The sequence below is a fragment of the Thermobia domestica genome, chromosome 9 (genome assembly GCF_964235325.1).
Source record: "Thermobia domestica chromosome 9, izTheDome1.hap1.1, whole genome shotgun sequence".
Taxonomy (NCBI): Eukaryota; Metazoa; Arthropoda; class Insecta; order Zygentoma; family Lepismatidae; genus Thermobia; species Thermobia domestica.
Genome location: NC_137462.1, coordinates 175,273,275 through 175,296,649, shown reverse-complemented (window position 1 = coordinate 175,296,649; position 23,375 = coordinate 175,273,275). Strand labels below are relative to the sequence as shown.

General features: G+C 35.4%; 1 protein-coding gene across 1 annotated transcript in view; it reads right to left on the bottom strand.

Annotated features, from left to right (window-relative positions):
• The window catches only part of SrpRalpha (signal recognition particle receptor alpha), a gene marked incomplete in the record, with an annotated part of 62,172 nt that extends 38,797 nt beyond the window's left edge, over positions 1 to 23,375 (bottom strand). The window contains 6 exon segments of the mRNA XM_081725485.1: positions 1 to 104; positions 6,350 to 6,497; positions 11,926 to 11,973; positions 16,436 to 16,610; positions 19,125 to 19,322; positions 23,162 to 23,375. Coding sequence (XP_081581611.1) covers positions 1 to 104; positions 6,350 to 6,497; positions 11,926 to 11,973; positions 16,436 to 16,610; positions 19,125 to 19,322; positions 23,162 to 23,278 — 790 coding nt within the window.

The window sequence follows — 23,375 nt, the reverse complement described above, 5'->3', positions numbered from 1 at the left end:
GTGGCTTATCTTTGGTACGTTCCAAGTTTGCCACATCCTTCGTGTTACCTCCGAGATCCCAAATACGAGGCTTCTTTCCTTCCTTGGGTGGCTTTGGACTTTTTCTATGAGGAGGAAAAAGAGAGAGAGAGAGAGAGAAGGGCACTGTGTAAGAGAATGATTTTAAAATGAATATGTACATTCCTTATTACACATATTCTTGGTTGACATAATGAATCATAAATCAGCGATTACGGTAAGTTAGTATATAATGATGATATACTATTTAATTACGTAAATAATGAAACAGGCAAGAAGACATGTTTAATACGGAGTGCAGAAAACCCCATACTTATGCACACAAACTAGCGTTTTTAGAAAACGTTGACTACCATACTGCTATTTCAGCATGGCGTCCCTCTGAACACTTGACAATTACTTTCCGTTCTTTGTTATTTTTTCTTTATTTCCACTTTTTATCTTTCCTAACTGATGAAACGTTTTGCGGAAACACTTATAATCTATCTTCTCCATGCTTTTTAGTATTATAATTTCTTTTCTATACTAGACACTCATTTGTTGCAACTATATATGCAAGAATGTGGAAATACGAATGAAAGTAACATAGAATATCATAAATATCATAACGTCGTGATCATCATAAGGAAATTCAAATAATTAAGTTCAGGTTATAACGAATTAGAAGTTTAAAAATGAAAGAGAGAAAATAATTAATACTGTTAAAGGTTTGTATCTCGGCAAAATCGTAATATGCATAGGAATCTAGCATAATTTTAAAAAGAAAATTTTATTCATCTTCATAGGGATACTGATTTATTAATACTATAAAGAAGATGACTGAAACAAATCATTTACTTGTATAACTAATGTATACGTTAATTCTTTTAAAAGCTAAAAATATCAAATAGCATTACAATCGACCTGCTGAAGCAATGCGGACTGCTTACAGTTTTAAAACATCCCATCGATTTGATTATGCCTATTGGCAATTATAAAAATAATTTGAGTCTATTCTGCTTCCGTTCTTTACAAAACAGAGAGATTCGTTGGCAAATTCCTTTCTTCGATCTCAAAGGAAAAGTTAGCTTAGCACAGCAACGTTAACTTAAAGCTTTAATCAATCACACATCTAGGGATTTCCAACCGACGCTATTCGTCAAACAAAAACCAATTGACGAGGTTCGATCTAGACTGCTTTATGATTTTAATACAATGAGAAACATCTCCGTGTGTAGTATTTCGCCAATATCGTGGGACTTTCCCACTCTCAGGATAATTCTTCACTAAGCACTATTAAGCTAGTGTGGGGAGGATTGTATAAAAACCAGGGGCTAAGGGGGGATTTGTTTCGTTTGTTTTCGCTTTTCTAAGGGCGCTGTCTGGAGTTTCACACCATCATCGACTGTGAGATGCGAAAACAGTTCACTTAAATCAGCGGATTGAAGTAGGCTACGTTCATCAAATTCTTTAAATTGGCTACTAAACAAGACAGAAACTCAGTACTTCAAATAAACAAGAAATGAATTCCAACCAAACTTCAATTTAGTGCTGTGTAGTGAATTCAATTAGATCCTCGCTCTGGAACTAACACTCTATCCACGCAAGGATACTATAAATACACATGTGAATAATTTTTGACAATTAAGACCCATAATTCCTCTAGTTATTCTCGCGGTGTATTTGTCAGCGAATAGCTCCGTTTGTCTTCGCGGCAATAAACTCAATTTCTCAAATGCTATCCCCCCTCGTATCAATTATCTGATAAAAAATTGAGGTTGAAACTCGTTGCACACCCATTATCAGCAATGAGGATAGTTATGCAAACATTTCAAATTAAACCTAGTGTTTGTTCATTTTAAAAGTTATGCTCCTTCGTGGTTAAGCGGTTAGCGTGCGCGCCTCTGGCGTGGGAGGCCCGGGTTCGATTCCTAGCGGGAACTCTTGTGGTTCGGATTCCACGTTAATAAGTAGTCCATGTCTCATATAGCCTTGCTGCTGAAAGGGACGCTAAACTTAAAATCAAATCATTTTTAAAAGTTAAAATTGATGCCCATTTAATAATCTTTAGCAAACACCAACACCCGCCTTTCAGTAGGACGTTGGGTTTTCAGTACCTGACTTATCGCCAAGTAACCTCAGATATGCGAAGATATTATATTAAAAAAATGTCGTACACAAAACATATAAAGTCTGTACAAAAAGTAATGACACCATTTTTTTCTGACGCGACTATACGTCGCAACACGCTCGTTCTATGGACGGAGAAGTGAGCATGAAAACGCACCTAGTGTCAGTCGTCTACAAGCTTCCGTGCGGTTCGTATCGTGGTTTAAGTGGACCGCTGTCTACAGCATCGGTTGAAACTTAAAAATGCAACGTTCTATCCAACAGCACAACGCCATTAAATTTTTGTGTGGGACTCGGAAAATCGGCTATGTAGGCGCTGGCCAAGATTCAGCAAAATTCGGGAATGAAAGGTATCAAAAGCTGTTGTTTTAAGATGGCACAAGTGCTTCAAAGACGGTCGAGAGTGCGTGGAAGACTAACCTCGTGCAGGACGCCTGTCCATGAGCAGAACCGAGGACAGTGTACAACATGTGCGTGGTGTGTTGAACTCAAACCGGCGTATGAGTTCGAAATGAAATGAAATGAAATCTTTAGTTTTACGTCCCACGGTTATGCCGGTTAGGCTAAAGGAGACGGTGATGATGAGTGATGAATGAAACGGTGGAATGAAGAAAGTGGGAGGAAACGGGAGAACCCCGAGGAAACCCACGCACACGGTGTTTGTCCACCACAAAGTTCACTTGGGGCGTATGAGTTCGAATGACCGCAGACCGTGTAGGAATTGATAAAATGAGCGTGCACACCATCATACCTACGATCTACAAATGAATGAAAAAAAAAAAAAAAAATCAAATTCGTCCCGAAAGTTTTGACAGATACCAAAGGCAAAACGTGAGTGTGTTTCCGGAGATGTTTAGCAGCGCGTTCAAAGAGACCCTTAATTTTTTAACAATGTAATAACCAGCGACGAAATAGAAGTGTCTGAGTACAACCCAAATACAAACGCTGAAGTGCCAAATGATACACAGCACTATCCCCTCAAAAAGCTCAAATGAGCAGGTCGAAGATCAAGACTATGATCATTGTATTCTTTGACCCCAAGTGTGGTCTACCACGAATTTGTACCTGAGGGACAGACCTATGTGAAAGTGCTAAAAAGATTGAAAAGAAGAGTCAACCGAGTGAGACCAGACATTACCGTCAATTGGAAACTCCATCGTAACAAAACATCAAGCCACACCTGCTATGTGGTCAACGAATACCTGGCCCGGAACACCTCGTAAATGCTTCCCCAGTTACCCTACAGTCCCAATCTGGATTCGGCAGACTTTTTTCTTTTCCTTTAAGTGAAGACAGCCCTCAAACTCAGACACCACCATGGGACCGTAGCAGGTCAAAGAGTCTTTGACGCGGTGCTTGAAGGATATTACGTAAAAGAACTTACAGGGGACCTTCCAAGCATGGACAGCTCATTGTCAGACGTGTGTCGACACCCAAGGTCCTAATTTTGAAGCATTTCAATGATTTGTACCGATATGTTCAATACATTTTGTTCCTCGATTTTGGTCTCATTATCTTTTATACAAACCCTGTAATGCTGTGTACAGAGTTGATATCTCAAACTGTTTCAAAGATACGAAAACTGCTTTAAGCATTGCAGCGAACTGTGTCTTATGTTACGCACTTTCGGAACGGTCTAAAGATATTCACTTCCTGTAAATGACACTCTGTACTCTCATGGCTACGGGATTTTGCTTTATGAGAAATGTGATAAGTTAATTTGAGATACAGCCTTTCAGCCTTTGGATAGTTTTTTTTTTTTAAACAAATATTTAGTCTCTCGTAACTTTGATTACAATTGTCAGTAAGATATTAAAATCACATTCAGAACCTCCAACACTACGGCACTTTACACCTTTCTACACATCAGTTTTACCTGCGCTTTATATCGGATCGGACACACTGATCACCTGTGTTAGACATCTACAGCACTTTTCCCCTCTCCATATTTACTTAATACAAATTCCATTACGCTTTTTCTAAATTGTAAGAGATAAATAAATTGGGATATTCTCAATTTCCCAAGAGAACCGTGATTTTATAGTCTTCATAGAAATTTCATCTATAAAAGACACAATAAATTATTTCTACAACTGAATTTCTCCACTAGTCTTCTACCATTATTCTATGTTTATAATTTCACTTTGGGGTTTTAGATTTATTTTATGCTTGCATCCATTAACCTTACAATATAGAACACTTTTATAAAAACCGTTTGTAGGCGCAATAAAAAAGAGTTTTATCACATCGACCTGTCTTCTGAAAATAACAGTTTTTATTAAGGAACATGTTAATAGAAAATTCTTATTATAGAGATGCCATATTGTCTTGATACTTAGTCTTCCTTTCCAAGCGCTGCTATCGGCTGAAGGAATTCCACTCTCTTTCGTCATCCGTAGAGCAATGTTGCCGCACTTCGGAACGCGAATCTTGCGGTCAGTACAGAACGTGCGAATTCTATACGATAGTTTCTTGTTTTTAAATCTGGCAATAGCGTAGACGACTGCAAGGTTCTCTCGCTCAGCAACAGCTCAACCCTTATTGGCTCAACGTGTGGGTGTGTCGAGGGTGTGAGCTTTAGTTCGCATTTTTGACACGGCTCAAGACATATTGGCAGCATAATAAATGATTACGTTTATAAACAGAGTTGAAATAAAACTCTAGACAAATACGTACCACGACAGATGTTAATTACTACTCTTATTAATTATTCAAGTTCTAGTATTTTTGCAGATATAGATGTTTCTTGGGATCACTTACATAATTCACTGAGGGTATTCAATACTTCAGAAAATGAAATTCAAGAACAGCAATCAATACTTTCTCTTCATTTACTTTCAACACTTTCTCCTTCGCTTTTTCAGAAGCAAATCAGGAAACAATCATGATGACACTACAATTCTTAACTCGACTATTTAATCACGATGCAGCCTACGCCTTACTTCTCTACCTAATAAGCAAATGCCATGTTCTTGAAGAATACGATAAAGACCTCATTTCCAGTTACTCTGAAAGCTACACATCTGCAAAAATTATAACAATGTAGGGCAGAGTTGCTCAAACGGTTTCCAAGTGAGGACTATCAGAACGTACTACGGACCACCCTATTCTTGTTCCCTTCGATAGCAAATTTTTCATTATATATATACAACACATACCAGTGCACTTATATCTTTAAAATAATATTAATTAAAATCCCCCCCCCCAATTAATAAAAGCTTTATTTTAATACTTATTTTTTGTCCTAATTGAAGACTCAAGAATAGTCGTCACAATAATCTATATATGATATTAAAATTGACATAATTTCACTTTACTGAATTATATATTCCATTATTTGTATGAGACGTTCCGTGTGTAGTAAGAACGAACTCAACAGAAGTTACGTGTAATCTGAACGCTCAGAAATTATATTTGTGGTGATCGAAATGAAATGAAATCTTTCAGTATTACGTCCCACGGTTATGCCGGCTAGGCTAAAGGAGACGATGATGATGAGAAATGAATGAAATGGTGGAATGAAGAAAGTGGGAGAACCCCGCACACGGTGTTTGCCCACCACAATGTTCACTTGGCGCGAGCTGGGATCGAACCCGGGACCACCTGCACCAGAGGTGAACGCTACACTACTGAGCCACCGCGGCCATTGTGGTGTTTGAGTAGTAATACCGAACTGCTCTGAGGCAATCAGTTCTCTTGCTGTGAAAGTCGTTCCTTTCTTCCTTAAAAATACAATTTTAAAATAAATGGATTATTATTTTGACTGAATGCAAACGCATTCAGGAAAGAATCCTTTGTTGAGTTCTAATTTTTCCTGTCTTTTTTGGTCTAATATTCAGTCTAACAGGAGCACAAGAGCATACTTCGAGGATCAATTGTCGGTGGACAACAGTTTGGGAAACTCTGCCATTGGATATTTTTGTATCTATGAATTCTATTGTGCAAGTTAGTAAATGGGAATGACATAACTTCGATGTAATTACTATTTTACAATAATGAAAAATATCTGTTTGTCAATAATCTGTTAATTAAAACGGGGTAATCTATTTATTCTGTATGACTTTGCTTGTGTGTCCAAATTTCGCATAGAGTTCCGTATTAATACTGAGACTTAATAATAAATAAAATATTTTTTAAAGAAAATCCAGTAAGAATGTAATAAAAAAAAACACAGAAGAAAATACAATTAAATATATTATTTAATGTAATTAATGCTGCTTACTGCTTATCGTTCTTTCCTTTCTTATTCGCTGCCGACATCTTCTGTGCCAATCGAAGACGGTTCTGTTGTAAGGTAAATTCATCCAATTCTCCATTAACTGCCGTAGAAGGTTTCAAAATTTCTGGCTTTGGAGACTCCGTTGGCTTCACTACGTATTAAAAAAAATTACACTTATTTTAAAAAGCAATAACCAAAAAGTTAACTCTCTCCATGTTTCTAAACAAGCATTAAGAGCAAGGTCGTATTCTTCGACGGATTATTGTATTAGCCATTGTAAATTTTTCACTTCTCATTTAGAAACAATAGAACACAAATGATAAATGATTTATTATTGAAGTCTCCCACTGTATTACTTCTGATTGACTGGTAACTATATTATGTAGCGAACGTGAAATAAAAGCAAGGAGTGGCGAAAGAAGCAATTAGGGAGAAGAAAAATCTACTTTATGAGTTGTTCAATAAAGAATTAATAAAGAACCTCACAAAATACTTTGTACGGATTATTGTACCTATGAAAACATAGACATGCAAAAGCCATGAAAAAGACTGTTGACTTTCAAGATGTTGGTGTAGGAAAGAACGGAGAGAATTAGATTGAACAAAAAATAAATGAGTAGGTATTAGAAATAGTAGGTGAGAAAAGATCCCTTTTAGATAGTTGGCTGAGAACGAACTGTACCATACGTTTTAGCTCTTGTTTGTTTCGCAAAAGACACAACGTCTAGAAAGATGTAACGGATTATAAACAAAAGAAATCATATACAAGCGTCAATGCAGTGGACAGAGCTACAATAATGACGTAGTGAAATCAAAGTACCTTTTCGTCTACATAAAAATAATAATAAAAAAAAAAAGCGCACAATTACATGTAAGATATTTGTGAATGGGCTTTTATTCTGTGGTTGAAGTGCTGATTTGATGCTACCATGGCTCAAAGAGACATTTAAACCTTTCTTTGAAATGGGATGAGATTGATCGAATGAAGGCGGATGCAATACACACAGAAATATCAAGACTAATAAATATTCCGAAAAACGTTCTGTCACGCTTATGGAATCAATGCCAATGAACAGTCATATCTCGCGAAGACCTAGCCAAAGTAGTGTAATAGACCTAGCCATAAATCCAAAGGATGACTGGTATCTAGCCCTAACAACCTGTAGCACAACCCTTCGCAGCTCAGAATCTCGATGTTTAATCTTTCATTATATGGTCGATGGCTGATGATCCAGCGGAATTATATTTAATTGAATTACTAAAATTAATAACATAGAAAAAAATATGTTGAGCTTCAAATATAGTAAACAAAACAAAGAATATTAGATTTAGCTAACATTCTAACCTGGTGCTGAGGTCTCTTACTGCATTAAAATAGTGCATGGCCAAGCTAATAAAGGTGTTATTTGATGTGAAATGTGACGATTGAATTTATGAATGGACATGTATCTCTAATGCTTCAGATACCAAATGGAACAGTGTACTCAACAGCTGCTCAATTGGCGTTGATAACGATGTTGAATTTTTACAAGACTCTCAATTTTTACACCTGTCGGTGCTCGACACCTCTCTCCTTGTATTGATGGCCCAGTGTTAGTCTTTCGCCTAATTTGCAGAAATATTTCCTAGTTTTGTTATTTAAAGAAGACAGCTTATTCTCGACTCGGCAAAGTGTAAAGTATCGATACTAACTTCCTAGATAAAAGTTTGTCTTATGTGTGAAGAATTTATGTATACGAGTTCTAAGCTTCCGTGTTTTCTATAGTTTATGTGACTGGCCTGCAGCACCAGTGAATGATCGCAATTTTAAAATTTTAAAACAATAGAACGCGAAAAATCGAACGGAACACCTTTGGGGACTATTCTCGACAAGTCCAAGATACGGACAAAAGAAAATTTAAAACATTGACTATAGTCAAAATTCGCTGGTTAGGGAAATTTTCTTTCCGTCGACCAAAGTCGACTTACGCAGTGAAAGGATTAATTTAGTCTGAGTTGCAATACCTTATTACCAAACCTTTGTGGCTCATAAATCCTTGCGAATACATCAAATATAATAATTACAAGGAAAAAATTCAGGATAATAATCCCATGACTGATTTCAGAGAAACAGAAGCAATTTCTTATCTAACTGTCTTCTTGGCTTTAACAGAGATCAAAACATTTTTATAAGGGAAATAACTGCTCTTTAAATAACAACATTACAACATTAAATTTATTTCCATCAATCTTCGAAGTGGCTGTCTAATAAATATTAAAATTATCAAAAACATATTAAGCAGAAGTTTATCTAACAACTTATCTCTACTGCTTCTATCTAAGCGAAATCAAATATTTCTACTCAATACACCCTCAGCAGCAAGCACAAAAAAAGAACCGACAGAATACTTAAATATTAAAGGACTATGTTGGTTACCAGTACCAATTACTACATAAGTTACTAAAAAAATAACTTCACACAACAATTAAATTGAAAGGGCAAAATATTAGCAAACTACAAAGCAATATGCAGCATGCGTCTTCTGGGATTTTTGTAAGTAATCGTCATGCACAAGAGGGTGTTCCGTAAACAATACTTATTTACGTCCAAAAGGAGTGACTGTTAACATATGAAGACTGAACAAGTTAATCAATACGATAATATATCACACGAATTTGTCTTAACTTTGCTCCAGTGTACAGAAAGTTTTATACTAACTTTACAATTATTTCTTGCATTCCAATCATTATATTATGTTGTGACATTTTGTCCTCTAATGGCGCAACCCCTGTGCTATCGCATTTTTCCGGGAGTGTGCAATTTTGATGTCAATATTTACTGAACGGAGTGTGAGGAATGTATTAGTGCACATAGCAGATCATGAAATATTAAAATACTATGCAAAAAAGCAAGGCTAATTTAGCAGTTTACAAAAACAAATTGTGTGACAAACTTCCCGTTCTACCTTCCATCTGGATTGAAGAAAACTTTACTGAATGCCTGAGTTTCTGTAGATATGTTCGATTCGAACGACGTGTATAACCCCTATCTCCAGTGGTGCTATTCTAATTTTTTAACAACAGGTTCTATATATATTCTGAGAAACAATACATATGAGAAAGATAGTAGATGGTAGAGGTAGATAGATATAATTCTCTTAGGAAACAAACCATACAAGGTAAATAACTTACAAGAGTTCTTACGTTGTAGAACACAACGACAATTTTAACACCTTGGATTCCAACTAAAAACTGTTCCTATTATATTCTGTACCAACACATTCAAACAAAACGGACTTGAAGGAGGGGAAAATATATGACAGAATATACCATAGTGTATAGTGCATGTAACTTCAAAGCTTTACCAAAACCAGCCTTTTGTCGTCTGAAATTTTAAATGTTTATTCCAATTTCGTTGTATGACGATGAACGAATGCAATAAATTATGATCACTGATACAAATATCGAGCATTCAAAAGAATTAACAATTAAGGCCTGGAAGCCTTTTATTAACATAAGTGGGAAACTTTATCGGACACATCAGATAAATTTCTTGGCGCCCATCTATTCAAATTTCTGTCTACCTACTGAATTGAAACTATTTAAAGCTGCTTGTTTTTATAACAATGCAACCTAGCGGGAAAAGTACAGAGATGTTTTCACAGATTTGTTTGGCTTCTTTCTTTCACTTTTGGTTGTATGAATGTTTGTGTTTATGTGTGGGTATAACAAACCGTTCTGCGAACTCGAAATATAGCGAACCGGCGCGAACTGTCTGAATAGCACCACTGCCTGTCCCTATTACAATTATGGGCCGAGCTGTAAATAAATAACAAGTAGCTGTGTCATCTGTACACTACGTGAAGAGATCGCTATCTATGGCATATTTTCTCAATTAATATTGAAACTGGAAATGGTAGTAGATTTTTACCACTTCTGGTTTTAGTAGAAAGATTAGAGTGAAAATAGAATATATTGATAGGATACTTCATTGATTCCATAAAAACAGCTCCTCTTTATTATTACCGTCTTTATTTTATACCGATCAACATTGAAACTGGAAGTTATTCGTTTTTGCCACTTCAGTTTATTAGTGTGTTAGGAGGGAAGATTGTACATAATCATAAATCGATTCCAAACAACCTCTTATCCCCATTTCTTAGATCAATATTGAAACCAGAAACTGTAATGGATTTCTATCACTTCCGGTTCCAGTAGTGAGTTAAAGATGAAGATAAAACGTAATCTTGAGAAGCTAAATCGATTGCAGAAAACCATTTTTCGTTAACTATTATAGTTTTTTTGTTATAGTAATCAATGTTAAAACCGGAAACAGTCGACGTTTAGCACTTCCGGTTTGAATATCTCAATCAACGACCTTGATTCCTAATTTTTAACCTCTACATCCTGGTGAAAATTGATATTGATCTATCAGGAAGTTCTTAAGAGCTTTTGTATTCCGCACGAACGGACAAACAAGGTACACGCAAAGAGGAGTTTCGGTAAACCAAATTTCTTAAAAACCGCCACCCAAATAAATAATATTTCAAACAATATTATTTCTAATTTTTTCTTTAAAAACCATTCCATTAATCGACCTACGGACATGCAACAACATATTCCTGTAAATTTCGATACCCAAGAACTACTTGTACTTGTTGTGTAAGATTTATTACAGTATGTTCTACACACATTGCTGAACCTGGACTTTTCATAAGTAGCAACGTCAAGTACAAAACAAAAGATGTGACTGCTCTAATCTACCGCCCTTTTCAACAGGAAACGTTAAACCTTGATTTATAGTTTGACGTAGGATCCACTAGGTATGAACCTGAATTGATGCGGAATCACGTGCAAAGCAATTAGTTAAAACTTCCGGCTATTCGAAGGCATGAAGAGAGCAAAATAAGGACATAAAGATTATTTTTTGACATGAACCTCACACTTCGCTATAACGCTTTGTTAAAAAGTGTGCTTAAAATATTATCAATGGAAATAATTAAACGTACTGTCAAACTGCTCTTATTCTATTTTATTCTAGGGCACCATCAACTGACACTTTGAAGCAACGTTATTTTGAGCCTAATTCATTGGGCCGCGGCTCCAGAAGAGACAAACATATTCCTTCAATCACAGATGATCCCAGTGGAATAAAGTGATCCTTCTTAACCTCTTAATTATCAGTTCCTTTTTCCCCACTCTTTTTCCAAAACGAACTTTTGACCAAAAACATTTCTGTTTCAATTTTGTATTCCATCTCGATCAAACCAAACTGAACATAAGAAGTTCAATATTAACACGAAGACACAGGATTCTACATTACATTACACGATACAGGAGAAAACGTGTTTATACATTCAGTTCCACCTTCTAAAGTACATTCAGTACAAACTTTGCACCTCTTGACAATCAACTCGCATGCCACAAACGCTTCTAATGGGTATTAAATATCAAAATAAACACGTATATCCTGGACATTAAATATCTTACAACTAACGATCAATTTGTTATTTACAGGACACCCTCATTATAACAGTCAATGCCATTAACGCCAATGCAATGAAGGTAGAGCAAAGTTTTCAAACCACAACCTTACTTACGATTAACCCCAACTCCACCGACACCTCCATTTTTCTTCTTATTTTTTCCTGGAAAATTTAAATCAGAGCTGACAAACCAGTCACCTGCATTTCCATGTAAAATATTTTATACTTAAAAGGCATTAGTAATTATGATATCCCATACCGAGGAATTTCAGTGAGAAGTAACTGATTTCCAAAAAATAAATAAATAAATAAATAAATAAATAAATAAAATTAATATGTAAATAGATAATGAAACCGTGATGAATTCAACGAACTTTGCAGATAGATTTCTCATATTGTAAACATGACCGAAAGACACTTCGTTTCAGTCATAGCCACGGGAAAAACAGTACTTCAAAGGAATCAGTACCACCAAATAGATTGATCAGGTTTCAGAAAGAAGGGAATTGGTACAAATTGACGCTCTTTCGCAGTGTAAACTGGAAAGATGTTCTCGTGCAATTAACCACTTGAACTCGACGAAGCCCCCAACGTTTGCAGAAAACAAGATTCTCATTCTCTAGGCAAACTGAAAGAACACAAGAACTGTACAAACATGACGATTCAGAACGGAAACGAAACAGGGAGTGTTCTATTAATATCAGGGTCAACTTAGGGTCCGCAAGTCCAAAGGAAGGAAATACATAGATTTTTTAAAAGTTTGAACTGGGCAATTTAATTGGATCACAGTAGGCACTAAGGATGACTGTGGAGTAGAAACTACTCATATAGTGGGAACAAATGCCATGCAGGTACACTCAACGTGTATGTTATCTTCGAATCACTTGAGTTTTTACGTAGGAATAAGGTCACGTGCTACTTCAAAATATTCTTAATTGAGTAACTACTTAAGAACAATTGGTTCGCGTCCCGAAAAGCAGCATTAACGGCAATGAGACTTGTAATGGGCAGTACATACATCCCTACATCCCTCAATTTAAATAATAGGCACAAGCCCTTCGGAATTAGTGCCAGAAAGTTCATAATCTCTAATCACTTGTGCCTTCTGTAAAAATCTGGATGCACACAACAGTGAAGTGTGCACACTTAACGTGCCTGGTATGCTGGGTCGTGTCTATGCAAATTACATGATACGTGCACGAAATTATGTTGTAATAGACAACATTTTGTAACTGATGAGGATATTCTGTTTTCGTATGTGAATTACCATAAATTATACATGTTTCAATAATCAGAATGTTGCCAGATTTCATACAGGATAACTTGTTATCTGTATAACTGATGTTATCAGTGTTTTTTTTTTTTTTTTTTTTTCTAGAAATTTCGATCTTAAAACATGTTTCCATGTCAAACATTCAAAGTAACACCAAGATGACAGACTTTTGAACATTTCCCCACTCTACATCACTGAATTTCTACTTTTAAAACATTCCAGCGCTTACTCTTTTCCAATGATAGATAACCAGTCCAGACTCTTCAAGCCCGTCTGAAATCAGAGAGTCCCTGTTTGCTGTTGCAGTTTCGCACAATACTTCTGAGTCACTCTGTACATATATGAATTCCCAGTTCTTCTATTTAAGTTCGGCGTTTCATTAAAATTGTAGTCTATTCAAAAAGTATCCCACCTTTGGCCAGTAAATATACAATTACTTATCTGGTGCTGTGAAAACAGGTATAAATGAAATTTAGACGTACCTGTTATAAACTTCCGTAAGGGTCTTTGTTCGAATTTTCGCTAGGAGATCACTATAAGCATCATCAGGAACAATAGGTACTAAACGAACGAACAAAGAGAGTTACATGGAACACAATAAATATTGGGATTTCAGAATATAAATTACACAATATATAAAGCTCCTTACGTCAAATATTTAAAATGGTTAATATTTTTTCTCCTGTGGAGTATACAGTTTTATTATTTTGCTTTCCGCGTACTGAGCTGTATGGTGCGTACATACAAGATGTTAAACCAATTCCGACCCAAGGTTCCACATTCAAATGAACAAGTGTTTGAAAGACTTGCCTTTCTGTATATGATACTGACTTTTTTTTTTCTTCAGACAACGTTATGGCTGAATTCTTTTAAGATTTTTGAACACGTCTGAAGAAAGGTTATTATATACTTACAAACTCTCACATATTCTATTTTGTCAATGCTACAGCTCAGTTCGTTCATTTTGTGCTAAAACGACATTCTGACGTGCGTTAACAGCACACATTCGCATAGAAGTACACGACTCCCAGATAACACCTCCCATACTCCGTTTTCGCAGAAAAGAAAGAAGATTGGACACTTTTTTAAATAGAAAGCTATGTGACTAGTCATTTCTCCAAAGTGTGAAGATAATTCAGAGAAACTTATGAAGGGCATGCCTACTTTCATCATAGTGTCAACAAATGAGCTAAATTAATATAGCACAACAAGCACAGGTCCAAAAACATTTTCTTCAGGTGGTAAAAGATGAGAAAATCATATTGACGGCCAGACTCCTAAAAATCTGTACCTTCAAAGAGAAGAATATATATTCAACAGGGTTAAGCTTAAAAATGAATACTGTGTCGGTAGAATTCATTCATGTCAGTAAAGTATTATGAGAAAGAATAGTAAAACTTAAGAAAACACGTTATTTCAGATTTTCTGCGTTTCTAGCTTCTGAAAGATATCTTTTCCATTTCTTCACGTATGTATTATTTGAATGATCTTCATTAGACATAACACCTAAGTTCGGATATACTGTGAAGTGTATTTCCTTGTTTACAGTTTTCCAGTCTGTAGTAATAAAACGAAGCGTCACAGAGTAATGACAGACATTTTTATCTTCACGTGAGAAGCTCATCTGCAAAATTCATTGAATAAACTCTTCTTTCTCTCTCTCTCTCTCTCTCTCTCTCTACAGGTATGTAATATTTAGTATTTACTTATCAGTTTTCTAGACACTACATATATATGTAAACAAACAGAAGAAACACCTGTTATTTTTCAAATCAAATATAGATACATGTACGGAGATCTATGTCGTCTATTAAGCTTACTATGCCGGTGCACTAATCACTACAGGTATCACCGAGTTATTTCCTACACGGATCACACTTTTAAGGTCAGTATTCAATTTCACTATCAGTTAAATTTCATTATTATTATGAAATTAAATACGCTACGCAAGGTATACATCTTTTCTTATATCTATAGAGGATTTGATACCAAAAAAGTACCGATTCTTCTTTGATTTCTCTTCATGTATATACATCATTAAACCGCCATAGATTCATCAACTTACTGTCACTGGAATGTTTCAGCACGACAGATAAGCTATGTAGTCAGACAATTAATTGGCTGAATACTGACCTCAAGAATGAATATGTATCTGGGCTTGGGAAGACTGAGTGTAGTAGTTACCACTTCGGGACACGGTATGCTGGAGACCCGGTTTCACTACCAGCCAAAGTCCCATATTTTCATTATTTAAATTCTATATATCACATCACGCGTGATAACAAAATATTAAACTCACTTAAGCACTCGTAGTATTAATTTCTTTGAATACGCTTCAATGATTCCTACCAAAAATAAATAAATAAATAAATAAATAAGTAAATAAATAAAATAAAATAAAATAACTAAGAAAGGAAGAAAATTTTTAAGAATATATTATTAATTTTTTGAAATTAGTGATTTGGTTTTATATCTTATTTCACGTCAAAAACAGACTGCACAACATTTGTTAATGAGAAAATTTCCTTCAAGCGTAGCTTTAACATTTAGTGTCGGAGTTGCAAGCTTGGTTTTTAAAAGTCCGTATTAGAACATCGAATAATGGACATAAAGGATAAAAGGACATACAACAAGAAGTAATTTTTAAAACTCTGCTCTTTCTGAAATTCTTGCCTAGATAAGCTTTTAAATTTTGGCGCAGATTTAAAATAGGTTTATTCCTTACACCCGAATTTTGTAATTAAAGCAAAAGCCCATACATTGTGTGATACCGAAATACATAAATCATTATTTTTTTTTTTTTTGAGTTGTGTTTATTTACAAGTAAATATAATAATGTATTTTTTTCTACGCACAAAAAATTACCGTTAATGGGAGCCCATGAATTAATGTAAAAACTTAAAACTCACGTACATAATTCATTGAACTGGCACTTTTATAGCCTTTAATCTGAGAAAAAAGTGTGTAGTTTCCTCCATTTATTATAAGCATATAATTTAATCGTTGTGCGAACATTACGTTCTCTAAGCACAGCAGGAGTTGTTATATAACCCATTTGGTGAGAATAACTGAGAACCAATTTCAAAAGCACAAGCATGCAAGTGGTCAGGAAGCGGGCTGGGTTGCTTAGTAGTTAGCCTCCGGCACGATAAGCCGGAGACAAGAATTCGATTGTTGGTCTAATAGCACATCTTTCACTAAATTTCACAACCACTTTCCTAATATCTACTTTTATCTTATCTTTTTAATTAACCCAAAGACATCTTTCCCTAAAACTTCTCACTCAATGCAAGAAACCAATATTACCGATAACAATAACCGTAACATTAGAAAATAACCTAAAATACTAACCTGATTTTTTATTTTCCTTTTCATCCCCTTTTTTCTCGATCATTGAGGCGACTGTTTTCTTCGATTTCAGGGATTCTTCAAAAGTTCGCATTTGTTTCGGAATGCGTGCCTGCTGTTTTCCCCACTGCTCAGCAGCATGCAACACATATTGGAAAGTGTCGGAAAACTGAAATTCCTAACAGGAAAAAATATTGAAAAATCTTAATGTCTTCTGTCTAATAATAATCTTAAGTTAAAAAGTACGGTAATTTAATCTTATTTTACAAGCTAGTGTTTCTAATAATACATAATGTATTAATTTAATTAATGTAACAGTCACAGTAAATTAATTTGTCAACTTACTTCTCTACTCCAACTTCTGATTACCCATTTTCTATAGCCTTCTTCAAACTACAGGGAAAAATAACTATCCGTCTACTACTGTTCTACTGGCCCTACTTCGTTACGTTAGGGAAAGGGGGATAGAACTAGGGATGGGCAAAACTGTTTTTTATAAAAACCGGAAACCAGTTCCTAGAAAAACTGAAATCCGAAAAAAACGACACTTCGGTTTTCTCCAAAAGCGGTTCGGTTTTTCACTGAAACTTGTTTCGGTTTTCTCCAAAACCCGGTTCGGTATCTCTCCAGAGTATCGTTGTTCTCCGAAAACCGGATCCGTTTAAAATAAAAGCATTTTTGTTTTGCAACATATTGGTATTTAAGCAAATAGGTTTTGATTTGCATTTCTTTTTATGAGAATTTACACATGTTTTTGAGCTTCTTCCATATGTGTTCTCGACGCATGTTACAAACCGTAAAATCAATATACCGAAATCGGTTTCGGTAAAAAACAAACGGTTTTTAAAAAAACGGTACAGATTTTGAAGAAAACCAAAACCGGATTCGCAGAAAAACGAACCGGTTTTTGGAGAAACCAGATAACCGGTTTCGGCGAAAACCCGGTTTTTGTGCCCACTACTAGTTAGAATCTGATTCCAAGCAGAAAAAACACACATTACGTGCTTAGAAACTAGCATAACATTTGTACCACATGTCAAACCCACTCATGTCAATGCTGTACATATTTTTCAGTGCTCTGACAAAGTCCAATGTACTGAATGGAAAATTGTAATCTCAAAAGAAAATCTAGTGCTTAAAACCTATACGACTGAATGTATAAAAGAGACAATCTACATAAAAATCTTAACATATAACGAAAGTATATATATTATATGTTTAGTAAAGTTTTAAAACCGCTTCTGTCATCATTTCTTAAAGGTCTGAAAACACGTACAGAATATTTCGTAGCAATTTTCGAGCAGCAAGATGATTATTTAATAATCTATGGATGAATTAAACACATTCAGTACATAATTGCACTAAAAGCTAGCATAGTTGAAAGCTTAGAATTTAGAACTTACAATAACATATCCTATCAGGTTTTGATTTTTAGGTGTGATATATTAAAACCAATACAGTAACCACCATATTAATTTTATTCACATAATAAAACTTATAAAATCGACAATCCTTTTTTTAAATAATAATAAACATCTCTCTCTCTCTCTCTCTCTTTCCAATGCAGAGTACATGAAATAAAGAGGCTTCCAAGGGAGGACAAGCCTTCGCCTTTGTTTGCAAGAGTTCAGCCCGACATATGCGTAACTATTTATTTACTATTTTTAACGTAATTGTACAGGGTTTAAAATAAAACGGAATGTCCAAACGCAAAGCCTTGTAATTCTCTTCTCTGTAGGTTAAGGCACAGCCATACAAAATGTCAGAATTTCAACTCTATGTGCCATTCTCGAGAAGAACGAAAAGCTGACGGAAGACACTTTGGAGCAATGGATTTCGATAGTTCAAGAGTACTACAAATGCATTAACAGCCTAATCACGGTATTGACCGTATACCGTGCTGTTATTGCATTTGTAATTCTGCTGGACGATCAAAATCTGTTGTTTCACAGTGAATCTTTTGGATGACCTTGAGAATGCCGGATTATTCTTTTGCAATGCAGAGCTGAAACTCTGATACCTTGTACGACTGTCCGTGAAGTCCGTTGTTTTTACCTGCAACAAGAAGAGAAATATAAGATTTAACTTTCGGATAATCTTTTATTTAACACCCTGTATCTGGATTTATTGAAGTATCAGATTTTCTCACGACACAAGAGAAAGAGAGACGTCTACCCTTGTGATTTTCACGGTGAAGCACTACATTCAACATGACGTGCTTGAGAAAACTAACAGCAACGTTACGAGCAGAAATCGCGAATAAAAATTTACCCACTTATATATATAGAAATATATATATATATATAGATAGACAGATAGATAGATATAAATATATAGAAAAACTAATATTTCGAAAACTGAAAAATCGTCAAAACAAAAAGCTATTTCATTTATTCATTCAATTTTAATTTGAACCGAAAAGACAACTGCCATCTACTTTAACCATGATTCCAGTTATCCACGGTAGCATTGGCACAAATTACATCGAAAATCAAAACTTTAGGATAATAGTTTGCGATAATTTATCCAATTAGATCATCATCTTCGTTAATGACGAAATAGTCGATGAAGAAAGAAGAATAAAGAAAAGAAATGAATATATATATATATATATATATATATATCAAATAACACTTAAAGCAAAAGTGTGCTACTTATTATTTAATAATGACACATCAAAATAGAAAATTACCTGAAAATGCCTCCCTTGTCGAAGATCATCCTTGTATTTGTCTCTAAATTCCAAATGAATATCATTGAGGAACTTATCCACGTAGGATAACTGTAGTATCTTTTGATATGCAACAACAAAAACAAGCTCAAATTCATTATCCAGTTTATACTTTAACATCAAAGTATTATGCTCGAAGCTGTTGTTCCCAGTTCTTTCCTGGAAATAAACACTTAATTTAGTTTAAGAGTTAGCCACTCAATTTATTCATTTTTGTATATTATGAGAGAAATCGTGTGTACTCAGCACCAAAAATATATGAATTCAACAACTAATTAACAAGGATCCATAAACACAGAAACATTAATATGACTGTAGAGTTACTCGTATCGAATGAATACCGTCTCAGATTGACCCTTTTTTAAATCATAACTTCGAAATTGAGAATATCAAATGTGACATTTTATGGTCATTAGTTTCTGTGTTTTTATCATTCGAAATTCTCAAAATTTTGCCGATTTCAATTCTTAAAATTGTCACTGCCCCTAATTGAGGTACGGAACCTTGAATTGGTATTATGGTATTTATTGGTGTTATTCTACCATTTTCGTTTATGCGCATTTTCTCTGTCGCTGACACGCCTTCTCCCAAGGGACGCACCCCGGCGTTCGGGTCATGCTTGACTCGGATAGATAGCACTTCTGCTTTTAGTGACCATCAAGCACAGCTGGATTGTTTCTTCCCACTAGCTTTGTTTATGGGCATACCCTCCGTTTATGGGCATACCCTGCTGGCTTCGTACTCACTCTTCTGTTGCATCCTTGCCCTGACTCGGTTAGGTATCTTTCTCGATATTAGTACCACCTAGCATAAGTTGATTTGTGTTTATCGCACAGTCGTTTCAAAATCAAAAGTCCAGACACGTATTTATACCCGTAAGAGAAAGTCCTCGTAAAGTGAATCTGCACTCATGAATCAAACTCCTATTCTAAGAAATAATTTCTAAAGCACTACGGGTGAATTTCGTAATGATATAATTGTATGCAATAGATAATAGAGGTTAAGTGTTGGAGAGTAGTTCCAGAAATAAAATACATGAAATTTACAAAGAAGAAATAGTGAATCGGAGATTTTTCGTGTAATTCGTGCAACGTAAACAAGTTTAATGTCGTATTTGCAAATGTTCAAAACATCATCTTGCTGATACTGTTTTCAATGAACTCTAGCTCATATCAGACATTAACGTGTAATGAGGAAATTAGTTCACAGTATTGAAAGAAGGCAGTTGATGTGATATTTCTATTTTCACTTTCATAATATTTGTTGGTAACGACGAGAATTTACTCAGTTTTATATAGAAGCACCGATTATTGAAACCAAGCTGAAAGCATAGTAAATCTGGGGAAGACCTGAAAGTAAAGAAATGATTCTTACTAGTAACATCCTTGTTTACGCAAACTTCTATATCCTATATACCCACTGTTGTTGACGTATCTGGCCTCGACAGATCCACCCCGCGCAAACCCACCAGCTTCACCCTACCCTAACTCAGTTGTTTTTTGCACTGTTGTTTCTATGGCATCTGTCTGAATGCTATTTTTATGTGCAAAACGCTGAAATCCTGCTGAAGAGGATCTTCACCTAGAAATGCAATTCCTCATTTTAAAAATTCTACGCTAAAAATAGTGAATTTCCTAGTAAGAAATTAGAAAATTTTAACCTTTTTAAGCCTTAACATTTTGAGTCTACTTTGAGGTACAAAAGCCAATAGGACATCATCTCCAGCATACATCACTTTGAACAGATATTATTAATCTGTACACAACTACTTGCAAATGCGTCAAGATAATAACAGTCTAGAACGCCTTAAGAAATTGTTTAAAGCAAGAAAAAAATTCTCTCTTTTTCTTTTTAAATTTGATAGACTATTCTTAATTTGCACCAATTGCAATACTGAAAAGTACATCTATTGAATGAACAATAGATCACAAGTGGGTCTTATCCCCTTTCGTCCTTTGCAAATCTGTGCACTCCTATTTCCAATCAGTACAGTTACTTTCTACAATCGGGGTAAGTTCCTCACGTGCCCCCCCTCCCCCCAATACTGATCCGCACATGAGTGAAAGTGGGTTAGTAGCAGGTAGTTTATATATATAAATAAATTAAAGCCCACTATTCAGTGCACATAGTAATGCCAAACGAGTGAAGGTGGGTTAGTAATAAGGTCAATTACTTCCTTTTTAACAACTCAATGGGGATAAGGACCAGTGTTCAAGGAGACTGTCCCAAAATTACAAAATGTATGGGGAAATTGAGGGAATTACACGACATTTAAGCATCAGACAAACGATAAGCGTAATAAAGGGCATCACTGTATGGTCACTAATTACGGAGAAATATAATCTTGGACTATATGAAGGTGCGTAGTGAGATGATATTACGTAAACTGACAATAGAGCATAATGTTTCAGTGTTTCAAACCCAATATCTGAATAATAAAGCTAGGAAGCGTATGATGCAATTGGCGAGAGCAAGTGACGACTGATTATAGCAACACTAGTGTTCCACAAAGCACTGCTCCTGTACAACACAGGTCCCCCTTCTCATTTAGCTGTAGTAAAGACTGAAAGCAACGTGCCCTGTGGGGCTCTAACCCGCCTTCACCCGCTAGGCAATACTATGTGAATTAAATATAAAACTTTGGTACAGAAAGAAAGTAACCTAGCTTCTAATCTATATAGGGGACCTGTGTTCTAGAACCTACCCCTACTGTAGGGGCCAGTGCTATCCTATTTTAGAGGGAAGGGGGAATAATGAGTTGATTTTGAGTTTAACGTCCCTTTTAAGCAGCGAGGCTATATGATACGGAACCTACTGATTAACGTGGAATGCGAACTATATAAGCTCCCGCCAAAAGGGGGAGGGGTAAATTTACGGAAGAAATATAGGAATTAATTTCACAATAGAACTGTATAAGTAATCAAAATATATTGGCATCTTATATCTCATACGGAGGCCTATAACAAGTTAGAAATGTGAAATGCACACCGTGCTCCTTGCCAACCTAGAACTCCATAAAAAGGAAGGCATGATAAAGTGCAGTGCTATGTGAAGGTAGTCTACAAAGTGATGGAACTGTCACAAATCTGTGCCACACGCAATGTTTTTTCATGCCATATAAACATTTTTCCACTATCTTCGTCTACACGTATATTCCCCGTCGCAGACGCGCCTGCTCTGTACAGTCGCACACTGCTGTGCTCCTGCCCTGACAAGGTAAGGGAATATTCGTGCTTTTTAGGAGCCACCTAGACAAGTTGATTTGTGCTATTAAGTTGGTTCTTTTTATGTCAATGTCCACACGTTGTTTTTTATACTTAGCTCTCCTGAAATCACTCCGTAACCATCAATGTAACTCCTCCTTTACAGTCATAAGGTAAGGAAACAAGTCTATTATGTCACTAAAACATTGTTTTCGTTATTTCCCAACATGAGGAAGTTTACAACACTGAACACTTGAGAGGTACTATTTTTTGCGCAGTAATACATACTTAGTCGAGCTGGAAATTAACAATAATTTGCGAAATACAATTACAACTGAAGTAGTGAAATGAAAGAGGAGTAATCGTGAATAACGTATATTAACAGTAAAATAAGTTACTAGGTAAATAATGTTTAAATTAGTTTTATATTTCTCCGACCACGGGCGGGAAAGACCAAAACCTTAATCCTATTATCTTATTCACAATAGAATTTCGTTATATTCAGGCTGAAATTATGCAAAATTCTAGTACACTAAGAACGCACCAAACATCTACTAATCCTAACTTTAAAACACTTTATTATAAAAATGGGCATTGCACAATTAAATTTCATACAGATCTTAGCGTGCTGGCCATGACTGCAGAGATATAATATGCACCGTGTGTTTTGCTACATGAATCAATATTCAGTAATAAACCAATGCAATAATTTTTATTTTGTGATTAACGTCAAACGAAACACTATGAGGAAATACGAAGAACAATATGTAACACATAAATATTATATCTGGTTACCTGTAGGATAACACTCCTAATTAAAGCATTTACAGATGGTGTAAATATTTCACTCGTACTCTGAAAACACCACAACACAATGCCTCCTTTACTAAATATTGTAAATAAATCCAACATCTTGGCCGACGATTAATTCTAACGTGTAGTATGATTACGTCTTTCTTGCGTGAACAGCTGGTACGGAAACCACTATTGCCAAACTGTTAAATTTCCT